Raw genomic sequence first — 23397 nt, 5'->3', positions numbered from 1 at the left:
TCTAAGTGCAGCAGAAAGCTGCACAGATTATTTCTTGGCTGTGCTCTGTAATATGAAGAAGGCCAAGCTTTGCTGAAACTGAAAAGTGTTTATGTTGTCTCTCAAAGCAAGCAAAAGAAGGGAATTTTGTTACTTACCGTAAATTCCTTTTCTTCTAGCTCCTATTGGGAGACCCAGACGATTGGGTGTATAGCTACTGCCTCCGGAGGCCACACAAAGCATTACACTAAAAAGTGTAAGGCCCCTCCCCTTCTGGCTATACACCCCCAGTGGGATCACTGGCTCACCAGTTTTAGTGCAAAAGCAAGAAGGAGGAAAGCCAATAACTGGTTAAACAAATTCACTCCGAGTAACATCGGAGAACTGAAAAACCGTTGAACATGAACAACATGTGTACCCGAAAAAACCCAAAAATCCCGAAGGACAACAGGGCGGGTGCTAGGTCTCCCAATAGGAGCTAGAAGAAAAGGAATTTACGGTAAGTAACAAAATTCCCTTCTTCTTCGTCGCTCCATTGGGAGACCCAGACGATTGGGACGTCCAAAAGCTGTCCCTGGGTGGGTAAATTAATACCTCAAGTCAGAGCTGCAAAACAGCTCTCCCCTACGAGGAGGCAACCGCCGCCTGCAGGACTCTTCTACCTAGGCTGGCGTCTGCCGAAGCATAGGTATGCACCTGATAATGTTTGGTGAAAGTGTGCAGACTCGACCAGGTAGCTGCCTGGCACACCTGTTGAGCCGTAGCCTGGTGTCGTAATGCCCAGGACGCACCCACGGCTCTGGTAGAATGGGCCTTCAGCCCTGATGGAACCGGAAGCCCAGCAGAACGGTAGGCTTCAAGAATTGGTTCTTTGATCCATCGAGCCAGGGTGGCTTTGGAAGCCTGCGACCCTTTGCGCTTACCAGCGACAAGGACAAAGAGTGCATCGGAACGGCGCAGGGGCGCCGTGCGGGAAATGTAGATTCTGAGTGCTCTCACCAGATCTAACAAATGTAAATTCATCTCATACCGATGAACTGCATGAGGACAAAAAGAAGGCAAAGAGATATCCTGATTAAGATGAAAAGAGGATACCACCTTCGGGAGAAACTCCTGAATGGGGCGCAGCACTACCTTGTCCTGGTGGAAGACCAGGAAAGGAGCCTTGGATGACAGCGCTGCTAGCTCAGACACTCTCCGAAGAGATGTGATCGCTACCAGTAAAGCCACTTTCTGTGATAGTCTAGAAAGTGAAACCTCCCTCAGAGGCTCGAAGGGCGGCTTCTGGAGGGCAACTAGTACCCTGTTCAGATCCCATGGATCTAACGGCCGCTTGTACGGGGGTACAATATGGCAAACCCCCTGTAGGAACGTGCGCACCTTAGGAAGCCGTGCTAGACGCTTTTTGAAAAAAGACGGATAGCGCCGAGACTTGCCCTTTAAGGGAGCCGAGCGACAAACCTTTTTCTAACCCAGATTGCAGGAAAGAAAGAAAGGTAGGCAATGCCAAAGGCCAGGGAGACACTCCCTGAGCAGAGCACCAGGATAAGAATATCCTCCACGTTCTGTGGTAGATCTTAGCGGACGTGGGCTTCCTAGCCTGTCTCATGGTGGCAACGACCCCTTGGGATAATCCTGAAGACCCTAGGATCCAGGACTCAATGGCCACACAGTCAGGTTCAGGGCCGCAGAATTCCGATGGAAAAACGGCCCTTGGGACAGTAAGTCTGGTCGGTCTGGTAGTGCCGACGGTTGGCCGACCGAATCCACAGATCCGGATACCACGCCCTCCTTGGCCAGTCTGGGGCGACGAGTATGACGCGGCTGCAGTCGGATCTGATCTTGCGTAGCACTCTGGGCAAGAGTGTGATAGGTGGAAACACATAAGGGAGCCGGAACTGCGACCAATCTTGCACTAAGGCGTCTGCCGCCAGAGTTCTGTGGTCGCGAGACCGTGCTATGAAGGTTGGGACCTTGTTGTTGTGCCTGGACGCCATTAGGTCGACGTCCGGCCTTCCCCAGCGGCTACAGATTTCCTGAAACACGTACGGGTGAAGGGACCATTCCCCTGCGTCCATGCCCTGGCGGCTGAGGAAGTCTGCTTCCCAGTTTTCTACGCCGGGGATGTGAACTGCGGATACGGTGGAGGCCGTGGCTTCCACCCACGTCAGAATCCGCCGGACTTCCTGGAAGGCTTGCCGACTGCGTGTCCCTCCTTGGTGATTGATGTATGTCACCGCTGTGGAGTTGTCCGACTGAATTCGGATCTGCTTTCCTTCCAGCCACTGCTGGAAGGCTAGTAGGGCAAGATATACTGCTCTGATTTCCAGAACATGGATCTGAAGGGTGGACTCCTGCTGAGTCCATGTACCCTGAGCCCTGTGGTGGAGAAAAACTGCTCCCCACCCTGACAGACTCGCGTCTGTCGTGACTACCGCCCAAGACGGTGGTAGGAAGGATCTTCCCTGTGATAATGAGGTGGGAAGAAGCCACCGTTGCAGAGAGTCCTTCCGAAAAGGATACTTTCCTGTTCAGGGATGTTGACTTCCCGTCCCATTGGCGGAGAATGTCCCAATAAGAGGACGCAGATGAAACTGCGCAAACGGAACCGCCTCCATTGCCGCCACCATCTTCCCGAGGAAGTGCATGAGGCGTCTTAAGGAGTGCGACTGACCTTGACGGAGAGTCTGCACCCCAGTCTGTAGTGACCGCTGCTTGTCCAGCGGAAGCTTCACTAGCGCTGACAGGGTATGAAAACTCCATGCCAAGATACGTTAGTGATTGGGTCGGTGACAGGTTTGACTTTGAAAAGTCGATGATCCACCCGAACGTCTGGAGAGTCTCCAGCGCAACATTCAGGCTGAGTTGGCATGCCTCTTGAGAGGGTGCCTTGACAAGTAGATCGTCCAAGTAAGGGATCACAGAGTGTCCCTGTGAGTGCAAGACTGCTACCACTGCCGCCATGACCTTGGTGAACACCCGTGGGGTTGTCGCCAGACCGAATGGCAGAGCTACGAACTGAAGATGGTCGTCTCCCATCACGAAACGTAGAAAACATTGGTGCTCTGTAGCAATCGGCACGTGGAGATAAGCATCTTTGATGTCTATTGATGCTAGGAAATATCCTTGAGACAATGACGGAGCGGAGGGTTTCATCCGGAACCGCCTGGCCTCCACGTGCTTGTTGAGCAGTTTTAGGTCCAGAACGGAACGGAAAGAGCCATCCTTTTTTGGCACCACAACCAGATTGGAGGAAAACCGTGTCTTGTTCCTGAAGAGGAACAGGGAGTACCACTCCTTATGCCTGCAGAAGAGCATCGGCTCGGTGGGGAGGTGGGGACGTTCTGAAGAATCGAGTCGGAGGACGAGAACAGAACTCTGTCCTGTGCACGTGGGCACAATGTCCCTCACCCACCGGTCTGTGACCTGTGGCAGCTAAATGTCGCCAAAGGCGAGCGAGTCTGCCATCAACCGCGGATGCGGAGAGATGAGAGAGCTGAGAGTCATGAGGAGACCGCCTTGGTAGCGGTTCCTCCGGCTGCCTTCCTTGGGCGTGATTGAGCCCCCGGAAACTGAGCCCCTCTGAGGCTTTTCAGCTCTTCTGGGCGAGGACAATTGGGACCTGCCCGAGCTTGGGAAGGACCGAAACCTCGACTGTCCTTCCAGGACAGCATTAATAGGGTAAGTCGCAACGCAGACATTGCGAGGTTACGGACGCCCCTGCGGCACAAATGTACATATGCTCAAGACCAGCTGTGCAAGAACAGCTGAAAAACTTAGGGTGCCCATACGGCTGTAAATGCCGGAGCAACCGACACGCCGATAGCCTCATAGACAGATTTCAACCAGAGTCCATCTGTCTGGCATCTTTAAGTGAAGTCCCATCTCCACTGCAACTATAGCTCTAGCCGCAAGCCTGGAGATTGGAGAATCCACCTTTGGACCCTGGGTCCCGCGCTTGACCACGTCAGGGGGAAAAGGATAACGTGTATCGTTAATACGTTTGGAGAAAACGCTTATCTGGTAAGCGTGGTGTTCCTGGACTGCTTCTCTGAAGTCAGCGTGGCCAGAAAAATACTCAATATACGTTTGAGCTACTGAAATGGGACTTCTCCTGCTGTGAAGCTGACTCCTCCGCTGGGGGAGCTGAGGGAGAAGATCCAACATTCCATTGATGGACGCTATAGGATCATTCCTTATGGCGTCACCATCCGGTGTATCCGGATTGAGAGCGTTGTCAGGATCAAAGTCCTGATGAGCTACGTCTGCCTCATCATACAGAGAGCCTCCTGGGACCCCCCCCGGAGCACCGATTTTATTCCCAATGAGGGTGGCCAGGGAGCAATGATCCAGATTGCCCATGGCCTGTCCGGACTGCAAGTCTCTATCCCATTGCAACTCCATCCCTGTCCTTGGACAGGGTTGACAGGTGGTTCCTTTGGCCACGTCTAGTAGAGACCCCGGCTGACCAAGTGCTCCAGGGGAGCATTGCACACAATGGGGTTCAGTGCCGTGGAACAGTATCACATGCAGTAAAAACAGCATCGAAAGCCTGTGTTGCTTATATGCTGCTGCCGACTAGCCATCTAGGACATAGAGCCAATAATGGCGACCGTACAATGCAATGTATAGCATACAAGCATAAAGTACAATGAACACTGCAGCACATGCAATACAAGCAGCATAGAAAGCCTGTGCCTTGGCACCCCTGCTTTTCTGCCGCTGTAGACTAGCCATCTAGGGGAATATACAGTGCAATGTATAGCATACAAGCATAAGTACAAATGAACGCTGCAACCCCTGCAATACAAGCAGCATAGAAAAAACCTGTGCCTCAGCACCCTTGCTTTTCTGCTGCTGTAGTCTAGTCATTCTAGGCGAAAATAGCCCAGACTAGCGACCGTACAGTGCAGTGTATAGCATACAAGCATAAATACACATGAACACTTCAGTACGTGCAATACAAGCAGCATAGAAAGCCTGTGCCTTAGCACCCCTGCTTTCCTGCTGCTGATGTGTCGCCATCTAAGAGGGCATATAGCCAAAGATAGCGACCTATGCAGTGTAAGCGTAAAAATACAAATGGACAACTGCGGTATTTAGTGGGGTCAGCACTTCAGGTGCCGCTTACCGCCCGCCTATAAGCGGGTGTGTGGTCGCCCTAGTCCTGTGCCTGGTTGCCCAGAGTCCGATCTCTCAGCTCGGACTGCAGGAATGGCTGCCGGCGTCTTCTCCAGCTCGTGTGAGTAGGGGCGGGCCGTGGGCGTGCCCCCAAGTCAGAGCGGGAAACCGGCGTCCCACAGTGTCCAGTGAGAGGGCTGGAGCATGTAAATAAGGCTCCAGCCCTCGGCGCTGCTGATTGTACAGCGTCTCTCCCCTACCCTGATTGACAGGGTGGGGGCGGGAACGAAGCGGAGCTAGGCCGCAAAAGCCGGGGACTGGATTTATAAGCGCCGCCGCCGTAAAAGCGCGGTCGGCGCTAAGTCCCCGGCGCACTACAAGTCCCAGCCGCGCCGCCGCTCCCGAGCGTCCGGCGCGGTAGTTCCCCATACATAAAGTCACTCAGCTAGGCTGCAGTGACTGTAACCCTTTACTGTACCCGGCGCACTAGCACACCCAGCAAGTCTGGAGTGTGCTGTGCCTGTGTGTACGGGGACACAGAGTACCTGAATGGTGCAGGGCCATGTCCCTGAACGGCACTCCCGCTCCACATCCAGCAGGTTCAATGGGTCTGTGGATGGAGCCCGGCCTCAGGGCTTTGGGGCCGGTAAGATCCCACTTCCTCAGAGCCCCTCAGGGGGATGTGGAAGGAAAACAGCATGTGGGCTCCAGCCTCCGTACCAGCAATGGGTACCTCAACCTTACAAACCACCAGCGGGGTGAGAAGGGAGCATGCTGGGGGCCCTATATGGGCCCACTTTTCTTCCATCCGACATAGTCAGCAGCTACTGCTGACTAAACAGTGGAGCTATGCGTGGATGTCTGACCTCCTTCGCACAAAGCAGAAAACTGGTGAGCCAGTGATCCCACTGGGGGTGTATAGCCAGAAGGGGAGGGGCCTTACACTTTTTAGTGTAATGCTTTGTGTGGCCTCCGGAGGCAGTAGCTATACACCCAATCGTCTGGGTCTCCCAATGGAGCGACGAAGAAAAAAATAATACAATGGAAAGCGTAAGACAAAATAAATCTAGTAAGGAAGCAATATTTGTAAAGAAACATACAAGAGACAAATGTTTAAGTTAATTTATAATAAAAAAGACAAAAGCACAAACATATCAATAAAAACTTCAAAATGACAAAAATGTTCCGATCTTTGTGAAAGGTAATTGCTCTGTAGGAAAGCTTATACATTCTGGAGATGCACTTCACGAGCCAAACACCTTTTGCCTTCTTCGCAAATGACGTGGCCCTCTCCCGACATTGAATTTGACTGTAGAGTCCATTTCTCTGCTCTTTGAACGATTTTCTTCTTAAGGACGCACATAGCGGAGAAATGGAGGCAGCCGCGTACAGGAGGCAGCCGCGTACAGGAGGCAGCCGCGTACAGGAGGCAGCCGCGTACAGGAGGCAGCCGCGTACAGGAGGCAGCCGCGTACAGGATGACTAGAAAATCAGAAATGCATAGCCAAATTTAATGTGGGGGGTGAAGGGTTACTTCAATGAACTCCAGTGTATGATGTGCCTAGAAACCATATTGTGACCACCAGCTTATGAGAAGTATGACCGCAGCCCAACTGTAGCTTTTTCCTATATAATTTGAGTGCCATGTAAACTATTGTGAGGAAAGATGAAGAGAAACTGAAGTAAGGTGTGATTAGTGTGGGGCCTAAGCCGTGCCTTGTGGCAATCAGTATGGCCTACAAAGCTGAAGGTTCCCCATAACCACACTGGTGGTCATCTCTGAAAAAACCCAATGGCAACTAAAGCACAAACTATGCCAGAAAAGAGGAGATGGATTGTGACTGCTATGGGTACCTGGGTCTTTCCCTTCCATAAAACCAGTGTCCACAGCCAGCAATGCTGTTGTAACCTGACAACCGTCATTATACATTCATGCACAAGCTATTATATCCCATTAAAGGCCCAGCTGTAGAATCAGAACGTGACCATTCTTTTAGAAAAAAGCGATTGACTTAACCATAAGTATGAGTTTTGTAAACAGAAGTTCCCGGAGCAAATCCCAAAGAATAAAGTGTACATAGATCTGACGTAACGTCCCCCGAGTCAGCGCCCACCTAACACGGACGAGTGCGGATAAATGATGGAGGATGATTTTATCTTTAAAGGAAATGAAATTTGTGTAAGTGCAGATTGTGTAGAGCGCGGCGGCTCCAGGAGACAGCGCTCCTCTGCTCACCGGACGCACACATCACTCCTCACTTGTAGGATCTGGAATTAGATGAAGAGTTTGTAGCTGGCTCCGAGCTTCCTTCCCTGACAGCCAAGTGGTGTATATAGCCGGGCAAGACACTGCCACCCAGTTACAAGAAGAAGCAGGGTTTGAAAGGTGAAGGACTAGTTGCAGAAGTCTTAACACTTTTCCTTCAACATTCAAATGAGGACGGCTAATCCTTGATCTTCGGTGCGCTGTCCGCCCCTGCCGGGGGCATACGGGCTTGTGGATTCCATGTTTCACGGTCTTCACTCCATCTTAGATCTTTCAAAATGTGTGATCATCCTCTCCTGGAAGAAGGGGAAAATGTCACACTCAGACCCGTGAAATTATTGTTTTAACCTCTTATTGACAAACCAATTTTGACTTTAATGCAAACACTGTTTTTAGTAATTAAAAACATTTTAGGGTTTTGTGAATGGTTTTATCTGCATTTTTTTACATATTTTATTTAACACTTAAGGGGGCTTTACACGTTAGCGATATCGCTAGCAATTTCTAGCGATAGCGAGCGTGTAAGTACCCGCCCCCATCGCGCATGCGATTGTTTGTGATCGCTGCCGTAGCGAACATTATCGCTATGCAGCGTCACACATACTTACCTGGTCGGCGGCGTCGCTGTGACTGCCGAACAATCCCTCCTTCAAGGGGGAGGGACGTTCAGCATAACAGCGACGTCACCGCAACGTCACACAGTGGCCGGCCAATCAAAGCAGAGGGGCGGAGATGAGCAGGACGTAACATCCCGCCCACCTCCTTCCTTCCGCATTGGGGCCGGTGGCAGGTAAGGAGACGTTCATCGCTCCTGCGGTGTCACACATAGCGATGTGTGCTGCCGCATGAGCGATGAACCACAACGCTAAACAACCCTTACCGATTTTTGACTTTGGGACGACCTCTCCATGGTGAACGATTTTCACCATTTTTGATGTCGCCTAAGGTCGCTGGTATTACACGCTGCGATATCGTTAATGACGCCGGATGTGCGTCACTAACAACTTGACCCCGGCGACCAAACATTAACGATATCGTAGCGTGTAAAGCCCCCTTTAGTCCTGCTATGTGCAATGAATATTTGTGCTTTGATCCTGGTTTTCATGCACTGCAGGCGAGGAGTCAGGTGTTCCCTGTCAGAGCCTGTTAGACTCTGCTCATAGCAGGGTCTAGTAGGCAACGTACCTTTGGGTCATCAGATGACCTCAGGACACCATGGCAATGATGGACACCTGTGATTATGATTGCAGAGGGACAATCCTGACAAAGTGGGGTTTTAACTGATTTTAACCACTTAAAGGGACTCAGTCAGCAAAGTTTTGCAATGTAATCTGAAGACAGCATGTTTCAAGGGTTAACACAGAAAATTGAGGAGTCTCACATCACAAAGTGTTTTATGTTAGCTTACACTTCCTAGCTTTATCATTAGTGGGACTCAGCAGCTCAGGCCTGACTCCGCCCCTTCTGTGATTGGCAGCTTCTGTCTATGGAAATGTACACTGAAAGCCTGGTGTGGAGGGGGCAGCTGTGTGGGGTCTGCTACATGCAAAAACTAAAATCTTAGATTACGGGTTGCAGCTGTTCTGACAAAATCAAAGTGATACATCATTGGAATCAGAGCCTCTAAGCCTATATCCTAATGCTCTCAGATGACGTAGCAAAAACCTGCTGACAGATTCCCTTTAAATACAATGGTCGTGATTAACCCCAGCATTTGAGGGTTTAATCGTCCCTGATTGGTTCCAGAAATACTGGGCTGTCATATACCGCTGTCACCGGCAGGATTTCACCTGCAGGAGGCGCTATGCACTTATTTCTTATCTCCATTTTAATGGGTATTGGTGGTTGTTACGAATCACCGTGAGGATTTAATCCCTTAAACAACCGTATAAACCTTTTTCCCACCATTCATCCTACTTAAACGTATAATATATACTCTATAGTGACTGACCATTATGGCTAGATATTCAGCTTGGAATAGATCATTTTCCCTTTTTACCCCACAGGGTCCTGTATAATTTCTGACTGATCACCACTAACAAGAGGTCTCCTTATAACCAAGCACATGATTGTCAGGAGCTCTGCAGTCAGAGATAAGTGACACATACTGACCTCGTCTGAATCTAATAATGCCGGAAGAGCCCTGAAAGAAAAAGACAAGAGCGTCATTCAAGATGTCTACTGGCACATGTCATCTGCTGCGTGCATCAGCTCAGCTTTCTCTACACGTCATATACATCTGCTGTGTGCATCAGTTCAGCTTTCTCTACACGTCATGTCATCTGCTGCATGCATCAGCTCAGCTTTCTCTACACGTCATATACATGTGCTGTGTGCATCAGCTCAGCTTTCTCTACACGTCATATACATCTGCTGTGTGCATCAGCTCAGCTTTCTCTACACGTCATATACATGTGCTGTGTGCATCAGCTCAGCTTTCTCTGTACAGTGCAAGTGTTGCTGGAAAAGAAATGTACGGTAATAGCTGTAGTACTGGTCAAGTATGACAATGCTACTTCCACATGAACTGTGCACAGAAAGTGGTTAGCGCTGCAAGGTGGCTCCGGGTACTCAGATTTCCTCCCAAAATCCAATAGGGAATTTAGATTGTAATTAATGGTCTTAAAAGTGAGCAAAGTAAATAAACCCTGACTTTGGTAGGATGTACAGAGGGGCAGGGAGAGTAGTGCGGAGGAGGGGAGCGGAGACAAGGAGTCAGAGCCGCCAGGGATTGGATAGGCCGGTATGTCGCCCATAGGTCACAGGAGACTGACTCCCTGTCTGCACACAGCATGTACTGGACTGGTTGTCAGACTTACAGAAGTATTTAATATATAAGTGAGTTGGGATGAAAAATTAAAAAACAGTGAAAATATTGATGGTGTATAAACAGTGAGGCAAGTGAGGCTGGTGATATCTTGTGAAAGGCGAGCTAATGACTGCAGGCAGCACATACGGTCATCTGTAGTGATTATTAAGGAGCTCTACCTCTGCCCTGGGTGACAAGCGGCCATAAGGTTATGTTTATAGATCTTTGCTGCTCACAAGAATCACACAGATGCACAGTACCTGACACTCAGGCTTGGGCAGCACAGGTTTTTTTTAATTAGACAGTTCTGATAAATAATAATAATCTTTATTTCTATAGCGCCAACATATTCCGTAGCGCTTTACAATTCAGGAGGATCATATACAAACAAGTAACAGTTATAGAAATACAATATTTAGAGGGGAAAAAAAATACAACCCTGCTCGTGAGAGCTTACAATCTACAATGAGGTGGGGGGAGAGGCAAGGTTCAAGTGCTTATTTACAATGACAATCCAACCATCTCACGGAAATGGGGCTGGATAATGGTTTCCTGGACCAGTGGGCCCGAGCCTTTAGATGCCTTTGGGTGCCATGGAGTTTGATGTGGAGCTATGTTGTGAGAGGTTGTAGAGGGACTATGTGAATCGAATCTGATTAGGGAGTGTGATAGGCCGCCCTAAAAAGATGCGTCTTTAGGGTGCGTCTGAAGCTGAGTAAGTTGTGATTTGTCCTAACTTCTTGGGGTAGAGCGTTCCAGAGGGTTGGTGCAGCTCGGAAGAAGTCTTGGATCCGGGAGTGGGAGGTTCGAATTAGTGTGGATGTTAGTCGAAAGTCGCTTGCAGAGCGTAGAGAACGGGTGGGGTGATAGACAGAGAGGAGGGTGGAGATGTAGGGGGGTGCCGCACTGTGGAGAGATAAATCCATCCCACCTTGATCAGATTTTATTTGTGAACCGAGAGTGAAATATCAGCACAGGAGGAAAAAGGAGATATTTCTGATAACGACTTATTTTCACTTGTACTATTGTACTTCCATCAAAGTTTTTATCTTAATATTTTGCAGTTATATAGCAGTGTAATTACAATTGCTAAGTTTGCCCTTCTACCCAGTTAATTCTTCTGTTTTTCATTAGGTCTATGCCATCACGAAATTAAAAACAGACTAGCGGAATCCTATGTAGAAACAAGAAATCTGTTTTCCCTCCAAGAGTCACTGCAAAAATCCCTGGCAAAGGGGAGGGATCAATTGGGTCGCAAGGAGGGGAATGATTTAATCCGACGGCAAGAGACTTCCTGATTCTATAGAAAGTAGAAAAAAAGAGAAAGGCAATACACGCAATTGTAACTGCACTGTGCTGTATAATATGAGGATTGCAATATATTAAAAAGAGGATAAAACTTTAAATGGGACTGGTTCTTTAAAGGGAACCTGTCACCACTTTTTTGGCCTATAAGCTGCGGCCACCACCGGGCTCTTATATACAGCATTCTAACATGCTGTATATAAAAGCCCAGACCGGGGGTATAACATAAAAACCACTTTATAATACTTATCTAACGGTCGCGCGGTGGGCCTAATGGGCGTCTCCGTTGTCCGGTGCCAGCGCCTCCTCTTTCTGAAGCCTGCGTGCATGGCGCGTCTATGTCACACACACTCGCTGGTCCTGCGCAGGCGCACTACAATAGTTTGATCTGCCCTGCTCAGGACCTGAATGTCGGCTAGTGTGTATGACGTTGGACGCGTGATGCACCACGGCTAGCGGAGAACAAAGATAGCCAAAAGAGGCGGCGCCGAACAACGGAGACGCCCATATGGCCAACCGCGCGACAGTTGAGTATTATAAAGTGTTTTTTATGTTACACTCCCGGCCTGGGCTCTTTTATACAGCATGTTAGAATGCTGTATATAAGAGCCCGGTGGTGGTGGCCGCAGCTTATAGGCTAAAAAAGTGGTGACAGGTTCCCTTTAAGTTAGGCTACTGGCTGTTTTCGCACCGCTGTTATCTCATTGGCCACATTGCAGCATCAACCAGGGTAATCTGCAAAAAAGCAGCCAGCACTAGGCTTGGATGTATACTTTCAGGCAGTGGGTGTCCTCAACCTTTTTGGCATAATAGTGCAACAAGAAAAAAAAAAAAAAAAAGAAGAAGGATCTGCCAACTTACTACAAGATATAACTGTCAGCCACCATCCTAATATCTATCAGCTTAAAGGGAACCTGTCATCAGAAGTTTGGCTTTCAACCTAAAAGTTTCCCCCTCTGCAGCTCGTGGGCTGCATTTTAGTAAGGTTTCTATACTTTTTGTGCCGCCTTTTAAACCAAAATAAAAGGGAATTTTGTTTACTTACCATAAATTCCTTTTCTTCTAGCTCCTATTGGGAGACCCAGACAATTGGGTGTATAGCTTCTGCCTCTGGAGGCTACACAAAGTATTACACTTTAAAAAGTGTAACCCCTCCCCTCTGCCTATACACCCTCCCGTGCATCACGGGCTCCTCAGTTTTGGTGCAAAAGCAGGAAGGAGAAAACTTATAAATTGGTCTAGGGTAAATGCAATCCGAAGGATGTTCGGAGAACTGAAAACCATGAACCAAAAGAACAATTCAACATGAACAACATGTGTACACAAAAGAACAACCAGCCCGAAGGGAACAGGGGCGGGTGCTGGGTCTCCCAATAGGAGCTAGAAGAAAAGGAATTTACGGTAAGTAAACAAAATTCCCTTTTTCTTTGTCGCTCCATTGGGAGACCCAGACAATTGGGACGTCCAAGAGCAGTCCCTGGGTGGGTAAAAGAATACCTCGATAAAAAGAGCCGAAAACGGCCCCCTCTTACAGGTGGGCAACCGCCGCCTGAAGGACTCGCCTACCTAGACTGGCGTCTGCCGAAGCATAGGTATGCACTTGATAGTGTTTCGTGAAAGTGTGCAGACTAGACCACGTAGCTGCCTGACACACCTGCTGAGCTGTAGCCCGGTGCCGCAATGCCCAGGACGCACCCACGGCTCTGGTAGAATGGGCTTTCAGCCCTGAAGGGAACCGGAAGCCCGGAAGAACGGTAGGCCTCGAGAATCGGTTCCTTGATCCACCGAGCCAAGGTTGACTTGGAGGCCTGAGAGCCCTTACGCTGGCCAGCGACAAGGACAAAGAGCGCATCTGAACGGCGCAGGGGCGCCGTGCGAGACACGTAGAACCGGAGTGCTCTCACTAGATCCAAAGAGTGCAAATCCTTTTCACACTGGTGAATTGGATTAGGGCAAAAGGAAGGCAAGGAGATATCCTGATTGAGATGAAAAGGGGATAGCACCTTAGGGAGAAATTCCGGGACAGGACGCAGAACCACCTTATCCTGGTGAAAAACCAGGAAGGGGGCTTTGCATGACAGCGCTGCGAGCTCAGACACTCTCCGAAGTGATGTGACTGCCACTAGGAAGGCCACCTTCTGCGAAAGACGTGAGAGAGAGACATCCCTCAACGGCTCGAAAGGTGGTTTTTGAAGAGCCGTCAGAACCCTGTTAAGATCCCAGGGTTCCAGCGGACGTTTGCAAGGTGGGACCATGTGGCAAGCCCCCTGCAGGAACGTGCGGACCTGTGGAAGTCTGGCTAGACGCCGTTGAAAAAACACGGAGAGCGCCGATATTTGGCCCTTGAGAGAGCCGAGGGACAAACCCTTGTCCATTCCAGATTGAAGGAATGAAAGAAAAGTGGGTAAGGCAAACGGCCATGGAGGAAAACCGTTATCCGCGCACCATGATAGGAAGATTTGCCAAGACCTGTAATAGATCTTGGCGGACCTTGGCTTCCTGGCTTGTCTCATGGTGGCAATGACATCCTGAGATAACCCCGAAGACGCTAGGAGTCAGGACTCAATGGCCACACAGTCAGGTTGAGGGCCACAGAATTCAGATGGAAAAACGGGCCTTGTGACAGCAAGTCTGGGCGGTCTGGAAGTGCCCACGGTTGACCCACCGTGAGATGCCACAGATCCGGATACCACGACCGCCTCGGCCAGTCTGGAGCGACGAGAATGGCGCGACGGCAGTCGGACCTGATCTTGCATAGTACTTTGGGCAGCATCGCCAGAGGGGGAAACACATAAGGCAGTCGAAACTGCGACCAATCCTGGACTAACGCGTCCGCCGCCAGAGCTCTGTGATCCTGAGACCGTGCCATGAAGGCCGGGACCTTGTTGTTGTGCCGTGACGCCATGAGATCGACGTCCGGCGTTGCCCAGCGGCGACAGATCTCTCGAAACACATCTGGGTGAAGAGACCATTCCCCCGCGTCCATGCCCTGACGACTGAGAAAATCTGCTTCCCAGTTTTGTACGCCCGGGATGTGAACTGCGGAGATGGTGGAGCCTGTGGCTTCCACCCACTGCAGAATCCGTCTGAAGGCTTGACGACTGCGAGTGCCGCCTTGGTGGTTGATGTAGGCGACGGCAGTGGCGTTGTCCGACTGGATACGGATCTGCCTGCCCTCCAGCCACCGATGGAAAGCCAATAGGGCTAGATATACTGCTTATCTCCAGGATATTGATCTGAAGGGACGATTCTATCGGAGTCCAGGTTCCTTGAGCCCTGTGGTGAAGAAAAACCGCTCCCCAACCTGAAAGGCTCGCGTCCGTGGTGACCACAGCCCAGGTTGGGGGTAGGAAGGATTTTCCCCGCGACAGATGTGGGTAGGAGCCACCACTGAAGTGATGTTTTGGTTGCAAGGGAAAGAGACGTTCTTGTCGAGGGAAGCCGTACTCTTGTCCCATTTGCGGAGAATGTCCCATTGGAGTGGCCGTAGATGGAATTGCGCGAACGGCACTGCCTCTATAGCTGCCACCATCTTCCCCAGGAAGTGCATGAGGCGCCTTAAGGGGTGTGACTGACTCCGAAGAAGTGATTGCACCCCTGCCTGCAGAGAAAGCTGTTTGTCGCTCGGTAGCTTGGCTAACGCTTGCTGGGTATGAAACTCCATCCCGAGGTAAGTCAGTGATTGGGTCGGTGTCAACTTGGATTTCGGGAAGTTGATGATCCACCCGAACTGCTGGAGAGTCGCCAGAGCGACGGTAAGGCTTTGTTGACACGCCACCCGAGAAGGGGCCCTGACTAGGAGATCGTCCAAGTAGGGGATCACCGAGTGGCCCTGAGAGTGCAGGACCGCCACGACGGATGCCATGACTTTGGTGAAAACCCGTGGGGCTGTCGCCAGGCCGAAAGGCAATGCCACGAACTGAAGGTGTTCGTCCCCGATGGCGAAACGCAGGAAACGTTGATGTTCGGGTGCGATCGGTACATGGAGATAAGCATCCTTGATGTCGATCGATGCTAGGAAGTCTCCTTGTGACATCGAGGCGATGACCGAGCGGAGAGATTCCATCCGAAACCGTCTGGTTCTCACATGTCTGTTGAGTAGCTTGAGGTCCAGAATGGGACGGAATGACCCGTCCTTTTTTGGCACCACGAACAAGTTGGAGTAAAATCCGCGACCACATTCCTGAAGGGGAACGGGGATCACAACTCCTCCTATCTTTAGAGCGTCCACTGCCTGAAAAAGTGCGTCGGCCTGAGCGGGGGGCGGAGAGGTTCTGAAGAAACGAACCACAGGACGAGAGCTGAACTCTATCCTGTAACCATGAGACAGAATGTCTCTCACCCATCGGTCTTGAACATGTGGCCACCAGGCGTCGCCAAAGCGGGAGAGCCTGCCACCGACCGAGGATGCGGCTAGGGGAGGCCGAGAGTCATGAGGAGGCCGTCTTGGAGGCAGTTCCTCCTGTGGCCTTTTGGGGGCGTGACTTGGACCGCCACACATAGGAGTTCCTCTGGCCTTTCTCCGGCCTGTTGGACGAAGAGGATTGAGGCTTGGCGGAGGGACGAAAGGACCAAAACCTCGATTGGATTTTTCTCTGCTGAGGTCTCTTAGGTTTGGACTGGGGTAAGGAGGAGTCCTTTCCCTTGGATTCCTTAATAATCTCATCCAATCGTTCGCCAAACAAACGGTCGCCAGAAAAAGGCAAACCAGTTAAGAACCTCTTGGAAGCCGAGTCTGCTTTCCATTCGCGCAGCCACATGGCCCTGCGGACTGCCACGGAGTTAGCAGATGCTACAGCCGTACGGCTAGCGGAGTCCAGGACGGCGTTCATGGCGTAGGACGAAAATGCTGATGCCTGAGAGGTTAAAGACGAAACATGCGGAGCAGAATTCCGTGTGACAGCATTAATCTCAGTCAGACAAGCAGAGATTGCTTGGAGAGCCCACACGGCTGCAAAGGCCGGGGCGAAAGATGCGCCCGTGGCCTCATAGATGGACTTCACCAAGAGCTCTATCTGTCTGTCAGTGGCATCCTTCAGGGATGAGCCATCTGCAACAGACACAACGGACCTAGCAGCCAATCTGGAGACTGGAGGATCCACCTTGGGAGAGTGAGCCCAACCCTTAACAACTTCAGATGGAAAGGGGTAACGCGTGTCAGTGTGACGTTTAGCAAAGCGCTTGTCCGGGACCGCTATGGGCTTCTGGACAGTATCCCTGAAGTTAGAGTGATCAAAAAACGTATTGCGCGTACGTTTGGGGAACCGAAACTGGTGTTTCTCCTGCTGAGACGCAGACTCCTCTACAGGAGGAGGCGGAGGTGAGAGATCCAACACCTGGTTGATGGACGAGATAAGATCATTTACTAAGGCGTCCCCCTCAGGTGTATCAAGGTTAAGGACGAAGTCAGGGTCAGAGCCCTGAGCTCCCACGTCCGCCTCGTCTTCCTGAGAGTCATCAAGCTGAGATCCCAAGCAGCGTGAGGAGGCCGGGGAAGAGTCCCAGCGAGGCCGCTTAGCCGGTCTGGGGCTGCGGTCCGGGCAGGAGTCCTCCGCCTGAGACCTAGGGGCCAACCTGGGAGCGCGCTGCGGCGCGGACCGAGAGGGGCCTGGAGGAGACAAGCTAACAGGGGCCGGGGCCTGTGGAAGGTCCGGTCTGGACTGCAATGCCTCAAGGAGTTTAGAAGACCATTTGTCCATAGACAGTGCAATGGATTGGGAAAGTGACAGAGTTTCTCAGCAAAAGAGGCCAACACTGGTGACTCTGTCCCTGCAGCCTGCTCAGGGGGAGCAGGGGGTCTACATGAGCCGAGGGGCCCACCAGTGCCCGAGGCTCCGGCTGAGCAAGCGAGGCAGGAGTCGAGCATTGCTCACAGTGAGGGTAGGTGGAACCCGCAGGTAACATAGCCCCACAAGAGGTACAGGCCGCGAAAAGAAGGGAATTTTGTTACTTACCGTAAATTCCTTTTCTTCTAGCTCTTATTGGGAGACCCAGACGATTGGGGTATAGCTACTGCCTCCGGAGGCCACACAAAGCACTACACTAAAAAGTGCAAGGCCCCTCCCCTTCTGGCTATACCCCCCCGTGGTGTCACGGGTTCTCCAGTTTTAGTGCCAAAGCAAGAAGGAGGAAAGCCAATAACTGGTTTAAACAAATTAACTCCGAGTAACATCGGAGAACTGAAAAACCGTTCAACATGAACAACATGTGTACCCGCAAACAACAAAAAAATCCCGAAGGACAACAGGGCGGGTGCTGGGTCTCCCAATAAGAGCTAGAAGAAAAGGAATTTACGGTAAGTAACAAAATTCCCTTCTTCTTCAGCGCTCTATTGGGAGACCCAGACGATTGGGACGTCCAAAAGCTGTCCCTGGGTGGGTAAATAAATACCTCATGTTAGAGCTGCAAAACAGCCCTCCCCTACGGGGAAATCACTGCCGCCTGCAGGACTCTTCTACCTAAGCTGGCATCCGCCGAAGCATAGGTATGCACCTGAGAATGTTTGGTGAAAGTGTGCAGACTCAACCAGGTAGCTGCCTGGCACACCTGTTGAGCCGAAGCCTGGTGTCGTAGTGCCCAGGACGCACCCACGGCTCTGGTTGAATGGGCTTTCAGCCCTGAAAGAACCGGAAGCCCTGCAGAACGGTAGGCTTCCAGAATTGGTTCTTTGATCCATCGAGCCAGGGTGGCTTTAGAAGCCTGCAACCTCTTGCGCGTACCAGCGACAAGGGCATCGGAACGGCGTATGGGCGCCGTGCGGGAAATGTAGATTCTGAGTGCTCTCCCCAGATCTAGCAAACGTAAATCATTCTCATACCGGTGAACCGGATGAGTGCAAAAGGACGGTAAGGAGATATCCTGATTAAGATGAAACGAGGATACGACCTTAGGGAGAAACTCCGGAATGGGGCGCAGCACTACCTTGTCCTGGTGAAACACCAGGAAGGGAGCCTTGGATGACAGAGCTGCCAGCTCAGACACTCGCCGAAGCGATGTGATCGCAACGAGAAACGCCACCTTCTGTGACAGGCGAGAAAAGGAAACTTCCTTCAGAGGCTCGAAAGGCGGCTTCTGGAGAGCAACTAGAACCCTGTTCAGATCCCATGGATCTAACGGCCGCTTGTACGGGGGTACGATATGACAAACCCCCTGCGGGAACGTGAGCACCTTAGAAAGACGTGCTAGACGCTTCTGAAAAAACACGGATAGTGCTGAGACTTGCCCTTTGAGGGAGTCGAGCGACAAGCCCTTTTCTAACTCCTATTGTAGGAAGGAAAGAAAAGTAGGCAATGCAAATGGCCAGGGAGACACTCCCTGAGTAGAGCACCAGATTAAGAAAATCTTCCACGTTCTGTGGTAGATCTTAGCAGACGTGGGCTTCCTAGCCTGTCTCATGGTGGCAACGACCCCTTGGGATAATCCTGAAGACGCTAGGATCCAGGACACAAAGGCCACACAGTCAGGTTCAGGGCCGCAGAATTCCGATGGAGAAAACGGCCCTTGGGACAGTAAGTCTGGTCGGTCTGGTAGTGACCACGGTCGGCCGACCGTGAGATGCCACAGATCCGGGTACCACGATCTCCTCGGCCAGTCTGGTGCGACGAGTATGACGCGGCTGCAATCGGATCTGATTTTTGCGCAGTACTCTGGGCAAGAGTGCCAGAGGTGGAAACACATATGTGAGCCGGAACTGCGACCAATCTTGCACTAAGGCGTCTGCCGCCAGAGCTCTGTGATCGCGCGATCGTGCCATAAATGCCGGGACCTTGTTGGTGTGCCGAGACGCCATTAGGTCGACGTCCGGCACCCCCCAGCGGCAACAGATTTCCTGAAACACGTCCGGGTGAAGGGACCATTCCCCCGCGTCCATACCCTTGCGACTGAGGAAGTCTGCTTCCCAGTTTTCTACGCCCGGGATGTGAACTGCGGATATGGTGGATGCTGTGTCCTCCACCCACATGAGGATTCGCCGGACTTCCTGGAAGGCTTGCTGACTGCGCGTCCCTTCTTGGTGGTTGATGTATGCCACCGCTGTGGAGATGTCCGACTGGATTCGGATCTGCTCTCTTTCTAGCCACTTCTGGAAAGCTAATAGGGTAAGATACCCTGCCCCGATTTCCAGAACATCGATCTGAAGGGTGGACTCCTGCTGAGTCCACGTCCCCTGAGCCATGTGGCGGAGACAAACTGCTCCCCACCCTGACAGACTCGTATCTGTCGTGACCACTGCCCAGGATGGGGGCTATGACAATGAGGTGGGAATAAGCCACTATTGCAGAGAGTCCTCGGCCGTCAGGGAAAGGGAGACTTCCCTGTCCAGGGAGGTTGACTGCCCGTCCCATTGGCGGAGAATGTCCCATTGCCGTTGGCGCAGATGAAACTGCGCAAAGAGAACTGCCTCGATGGCTGCCACCATCTTCCTTAGGAAGTGCATGAGGCGCCTTAAGGGGTGCGACTGGCCTTGAAGGAGAGACTGCACCTCTGTCTGCAGTGAACGCTGCTTGTTCAGCGGAAGCTTCACTATTGCTGATAGAGTATGAAACTCCATGCCGAGATACGTTAGTGATTGAGTCGGAGACAGATTTGACCTTGCCAAATTGATGATCCACCCGAAAGTCTGGAGAGTCTCCAGCGTAACATTCAGGCTGCGTTGGCATGCCTCGAGGGAGGGTGCTTTGACGAGTAGATCGTCCAAGTACGGGATCACCGGGTGTCCCTGAGAGTGCAAGACTGCTACCACTGCTGCCATGACCTTGGTGAACACCCGTGGGGCTGTCGCCAGACTGAATGGCAGAGCTACGAACTGAAGATGTTCGTCTCCTATCACAAAACGTAGAAAACGTTGGTGCTCCGTAGCAATTGGCACGTGGAGATAGGCATCTTTGATGTCTGTTGAGGCAAGGAAGTCTCCTCGAGACATTGAGGCAATGACGGATCGGAGGGATCCCATCCGGAACCGCCTGGCGTTCGCATGCTCGTTGAGCAGTTTCAGGACCAGAACAGGACGGAAGGAACCGTCCTTTTTTGGAGCCACAAAGAGATTGGAGTACAAACCCTCGCCCTCGTTCCTGAGGGGGGACAGGGATCACCACTCCTTCTGCTCTTAGAGCGTCCACCGCCTGCAGCAGGGCATCTGCTCGGTGGGGGGTGGGGCCGTTTTGAAGAATGGAGTCGGAGGACGAGAACAGAACACTGTCCTGTGCACGTGAGCACAATGTCCGTCACCCACCGGTCTGTGACCTGTGGCAGCTAAATGTCGCCAAAGGCGGGGGAGTCTGCCATCAACCGCGGATGCGGAGAGAGAGAGAGAGAGCTGAGAGTCCTGAGGAGACCGCCTTGGTAGCGGTTCCTCCGACTGCCTTCCTTGGGCGTGATTGAGCCCGGCCGGAATCTGAGCCCGTCTGAGGTTTTGTAGCCCTTTTGCACGAGGACAATTGGGACCTGCCGGAGCTTGAGAAGGACCGAAACCTCGACTGTACTTTTAGGACAGTATTAACAGGGTAAGTCGCAGTGCAGACATTGCGGGATTACGGACGCCTCTGCGGTACAGATGTCCCTGTGCTCAAGGCCAGCTGCGCAAGAACAGCTGAAAAGGTTAGGTTGCCTATACGGCTGTGGATGCCGGAGCAACCGACACGCCGATAGCTTCCTAGACAGATTTCAACCAGAGTCCATCTGTCTGTGAATGGCATCTTTAAGTGAAGCCCCATCTCCAGTGCAACTATGGCTCTAGATGCAAGCCTGGAGATTGGAGAATCCACCTTTGGACCCTGGGTCCAGCGCTGACCACGTCAGGGGAAAAGGGATAACGTGTATCCTAAAAACGTTTGGAGAAGACGCTTATCTGGTAAGCGTGGTGTTCCTGGACTGCTTCTCTGAAGTCAGCGTGGCCAGAAAAATACTCAATATCTGTGTGAGATACTGAAAAGGGACTTCTCCTGTTCGTCTCCTATCTCCACTGGGGGAGCTGAGGGAGAAAGATCCAACCTTCCATTGATGGACGGTATAGGATCATTCCGTATGGCGTTACCACCCGGTGTATCCGGATTGAGAGCGATGTCAGTATCAAAGCCCTGAAGAGCTGCCTTTTGGTCAAGTAGATTGCCCATGGCCTGTCTGGACTGCAAGTCTCTATATTATGACTACTCCGTCCCTGTCCATGGACAGGGTTGACAGGTGGTTTCTTTGGCCACAACTAGTAGAGACCCCGGCAGACGAAGTGCTAGAGACCCCGGCAGACGACGTGCTACAGGGGAGCATGCACACAATGGGACGGTGTCATGAACAGCATCCCATGTAGTAAAAACAGCACTGAAAATCTGTGTTGCTTTTTTGCCGCTGCCGACTAGCTATCTAGAAGTATATAGCCAAGATTGGTGACCGTACAGTGCAATGTATAGCATACAGACATAAAGTACAAATGACCACTGCAGCACAAGCAATACAAGCAGCATAGAAGCCTGTGCCCTGGCACCCCTGCTCTTCTGCTGCTGCATACTAGTCATCTAGGGGAATATAGCCCAGAAGAGTGACCCTACAGTGCAATGTATAGCATACAAGCACAAGTACAAATGAACACTGCAGCACATGCAATACAAGCAGCATAGAAGCCTGTGCCCTGGCACCCCAGCTCTTCTGCTGCTGTAGACTAGTCATCTAGGGGAATATGGCCCAGAAGAGTGACCATACAGTGCAATGTATAGCATACAAGCACAAGTACAAATGCACACTGCAGCCCATGCAATACAAGCAGCATAGAAAAAAACCTGTGCCCCAGCACCCTTGGTTTTCTGCTGCTGTAGTCTAGCCATTCCAGGAGAATATAGCTAAGACTAGCGACTGTACAGTGCAATGTATAGCATATAAGCATAAACACAAATGAACACCTCAGTCGTGCAATACAAGCAGCATAGAAAGCCTGTGCCTTAGCACACCTGCTTTCCTGCTGCTGATGTGTCGCTCCCCAAGCGGGCATATAGCGACCTATGCAGTTAAAAACAACACATGTACACACTGCAGTTATATTGTGGTCAGCACTATGTGTGCCGCTTACCGCCCGCCTATAAGCGGGTGTGTGAGGCAAATCCCGGGATATGAAGATGAATTATGACTCCAGTCATAATCCCTCATCACTCCCTGGCAGTGCCCCCCTCCCTTCTTGTTCTCAGTGTTCCACTTACACCTCCATGGCCATGTCCTGTGATATGGAAATTAGGTGGCTTAGGGACAATGGACACAGGATGACTCCCTGCCGTGACCCTGTAGTGGGGGCTGCTAGCTAGTTAGCAAGGCTATGGAAATAGCCAGACAGAACGACTCCAGTAAAAAATGGTTCATATCTCGCAAGCCATATTTCCGATAAATATGGCAACCATAAAAGAAGGGAATTTTGTTACTTACCGTAAATTCCTTTTCTTCTAGCTCTTATTGGGAGACCCAGACGATTGGGGTATAGCTACTGCCCTCCGGAGGCCACACAAAGCACTACACCAAAAGTGCAAGGCCCCTCCCCTTCTGGCTATACCCCCCCGTGGTATCACGGGTACTCCAGTTTTAGTGCCAAAGCAAGAAGGAGGAAGCCAACAACTGGTTTAAACAAATTAACTCCGATTAACATCGGAGAACTGAAAAACCGTTCAACATGAACAACATGTGTACCCGCAAACAGCAAAAACAATCCCGAAGGACAACAGGGCGGGTGCTGGGTCTCCCAATAAGAGCTAGAAGAAAAGGAATTTACGGTAAGTAACAAAATTCCCTTCTTCTTCAGCGCTCTATTGGGAGACCCAGACGATTGGGACGTCCAAAAGCTGTCCCTGGGTGGGTAACGAAATACCTCATGTTAGAGCTGCAAAACAGCCCTCCCCTACGGGGATGTCACTGCCGCCTGCAGGACTCTTCTACCTAAGCTGGCATC

At 51.2% G+C, this 23397-nt stretch overlaps 1 protein-coding gene across 1 annotated transcript in view; it reads right to left on the bottom strand.

The window, feature by feature from the left end:
* Window positions 1-6208: 6208 nt before the first annotated feature.
* The window catches only part of TMEM87A (transmembrane protein 87A), a 141767-nt gene continuing 124578 nt past the window's right edge, over window positions 6209-23397 (bottom strand). Inside the window, 2 exon segments of the mRNA XM_075331210.1 lie at window positions 6209-7662; window positions 9479-9509. Of these exon segments, the coding sequence (XP_075187325.1) occupies window positions 7621-7662; window positions 9479-9509 (73 nt within the window). The 3' untranslated portion in view covers window positions 6209-7620.

This window comes from Anomaloglossus baeobatrachus, chromosome 12 (assembly GCF_048569485.1).
Source record: "Anomaloglossus baeobatrachus isolate aAnoBae1 chromosome 12, aAnoBae1.hap1, whole genome shotgun sequence".
Taxonomy (NCBI): Eukaryota; Metazoa; Chordata; class Amphibia; order Anura; family Aromobatidae; genus Anomaloglossus; species Anomaloglossus baeobatrachus.
The sequence above is the reverse complement of the archived record's forward strand: the minus strand, read 5'-3'. Positions and strand labels throughout refer to the sequence as shown.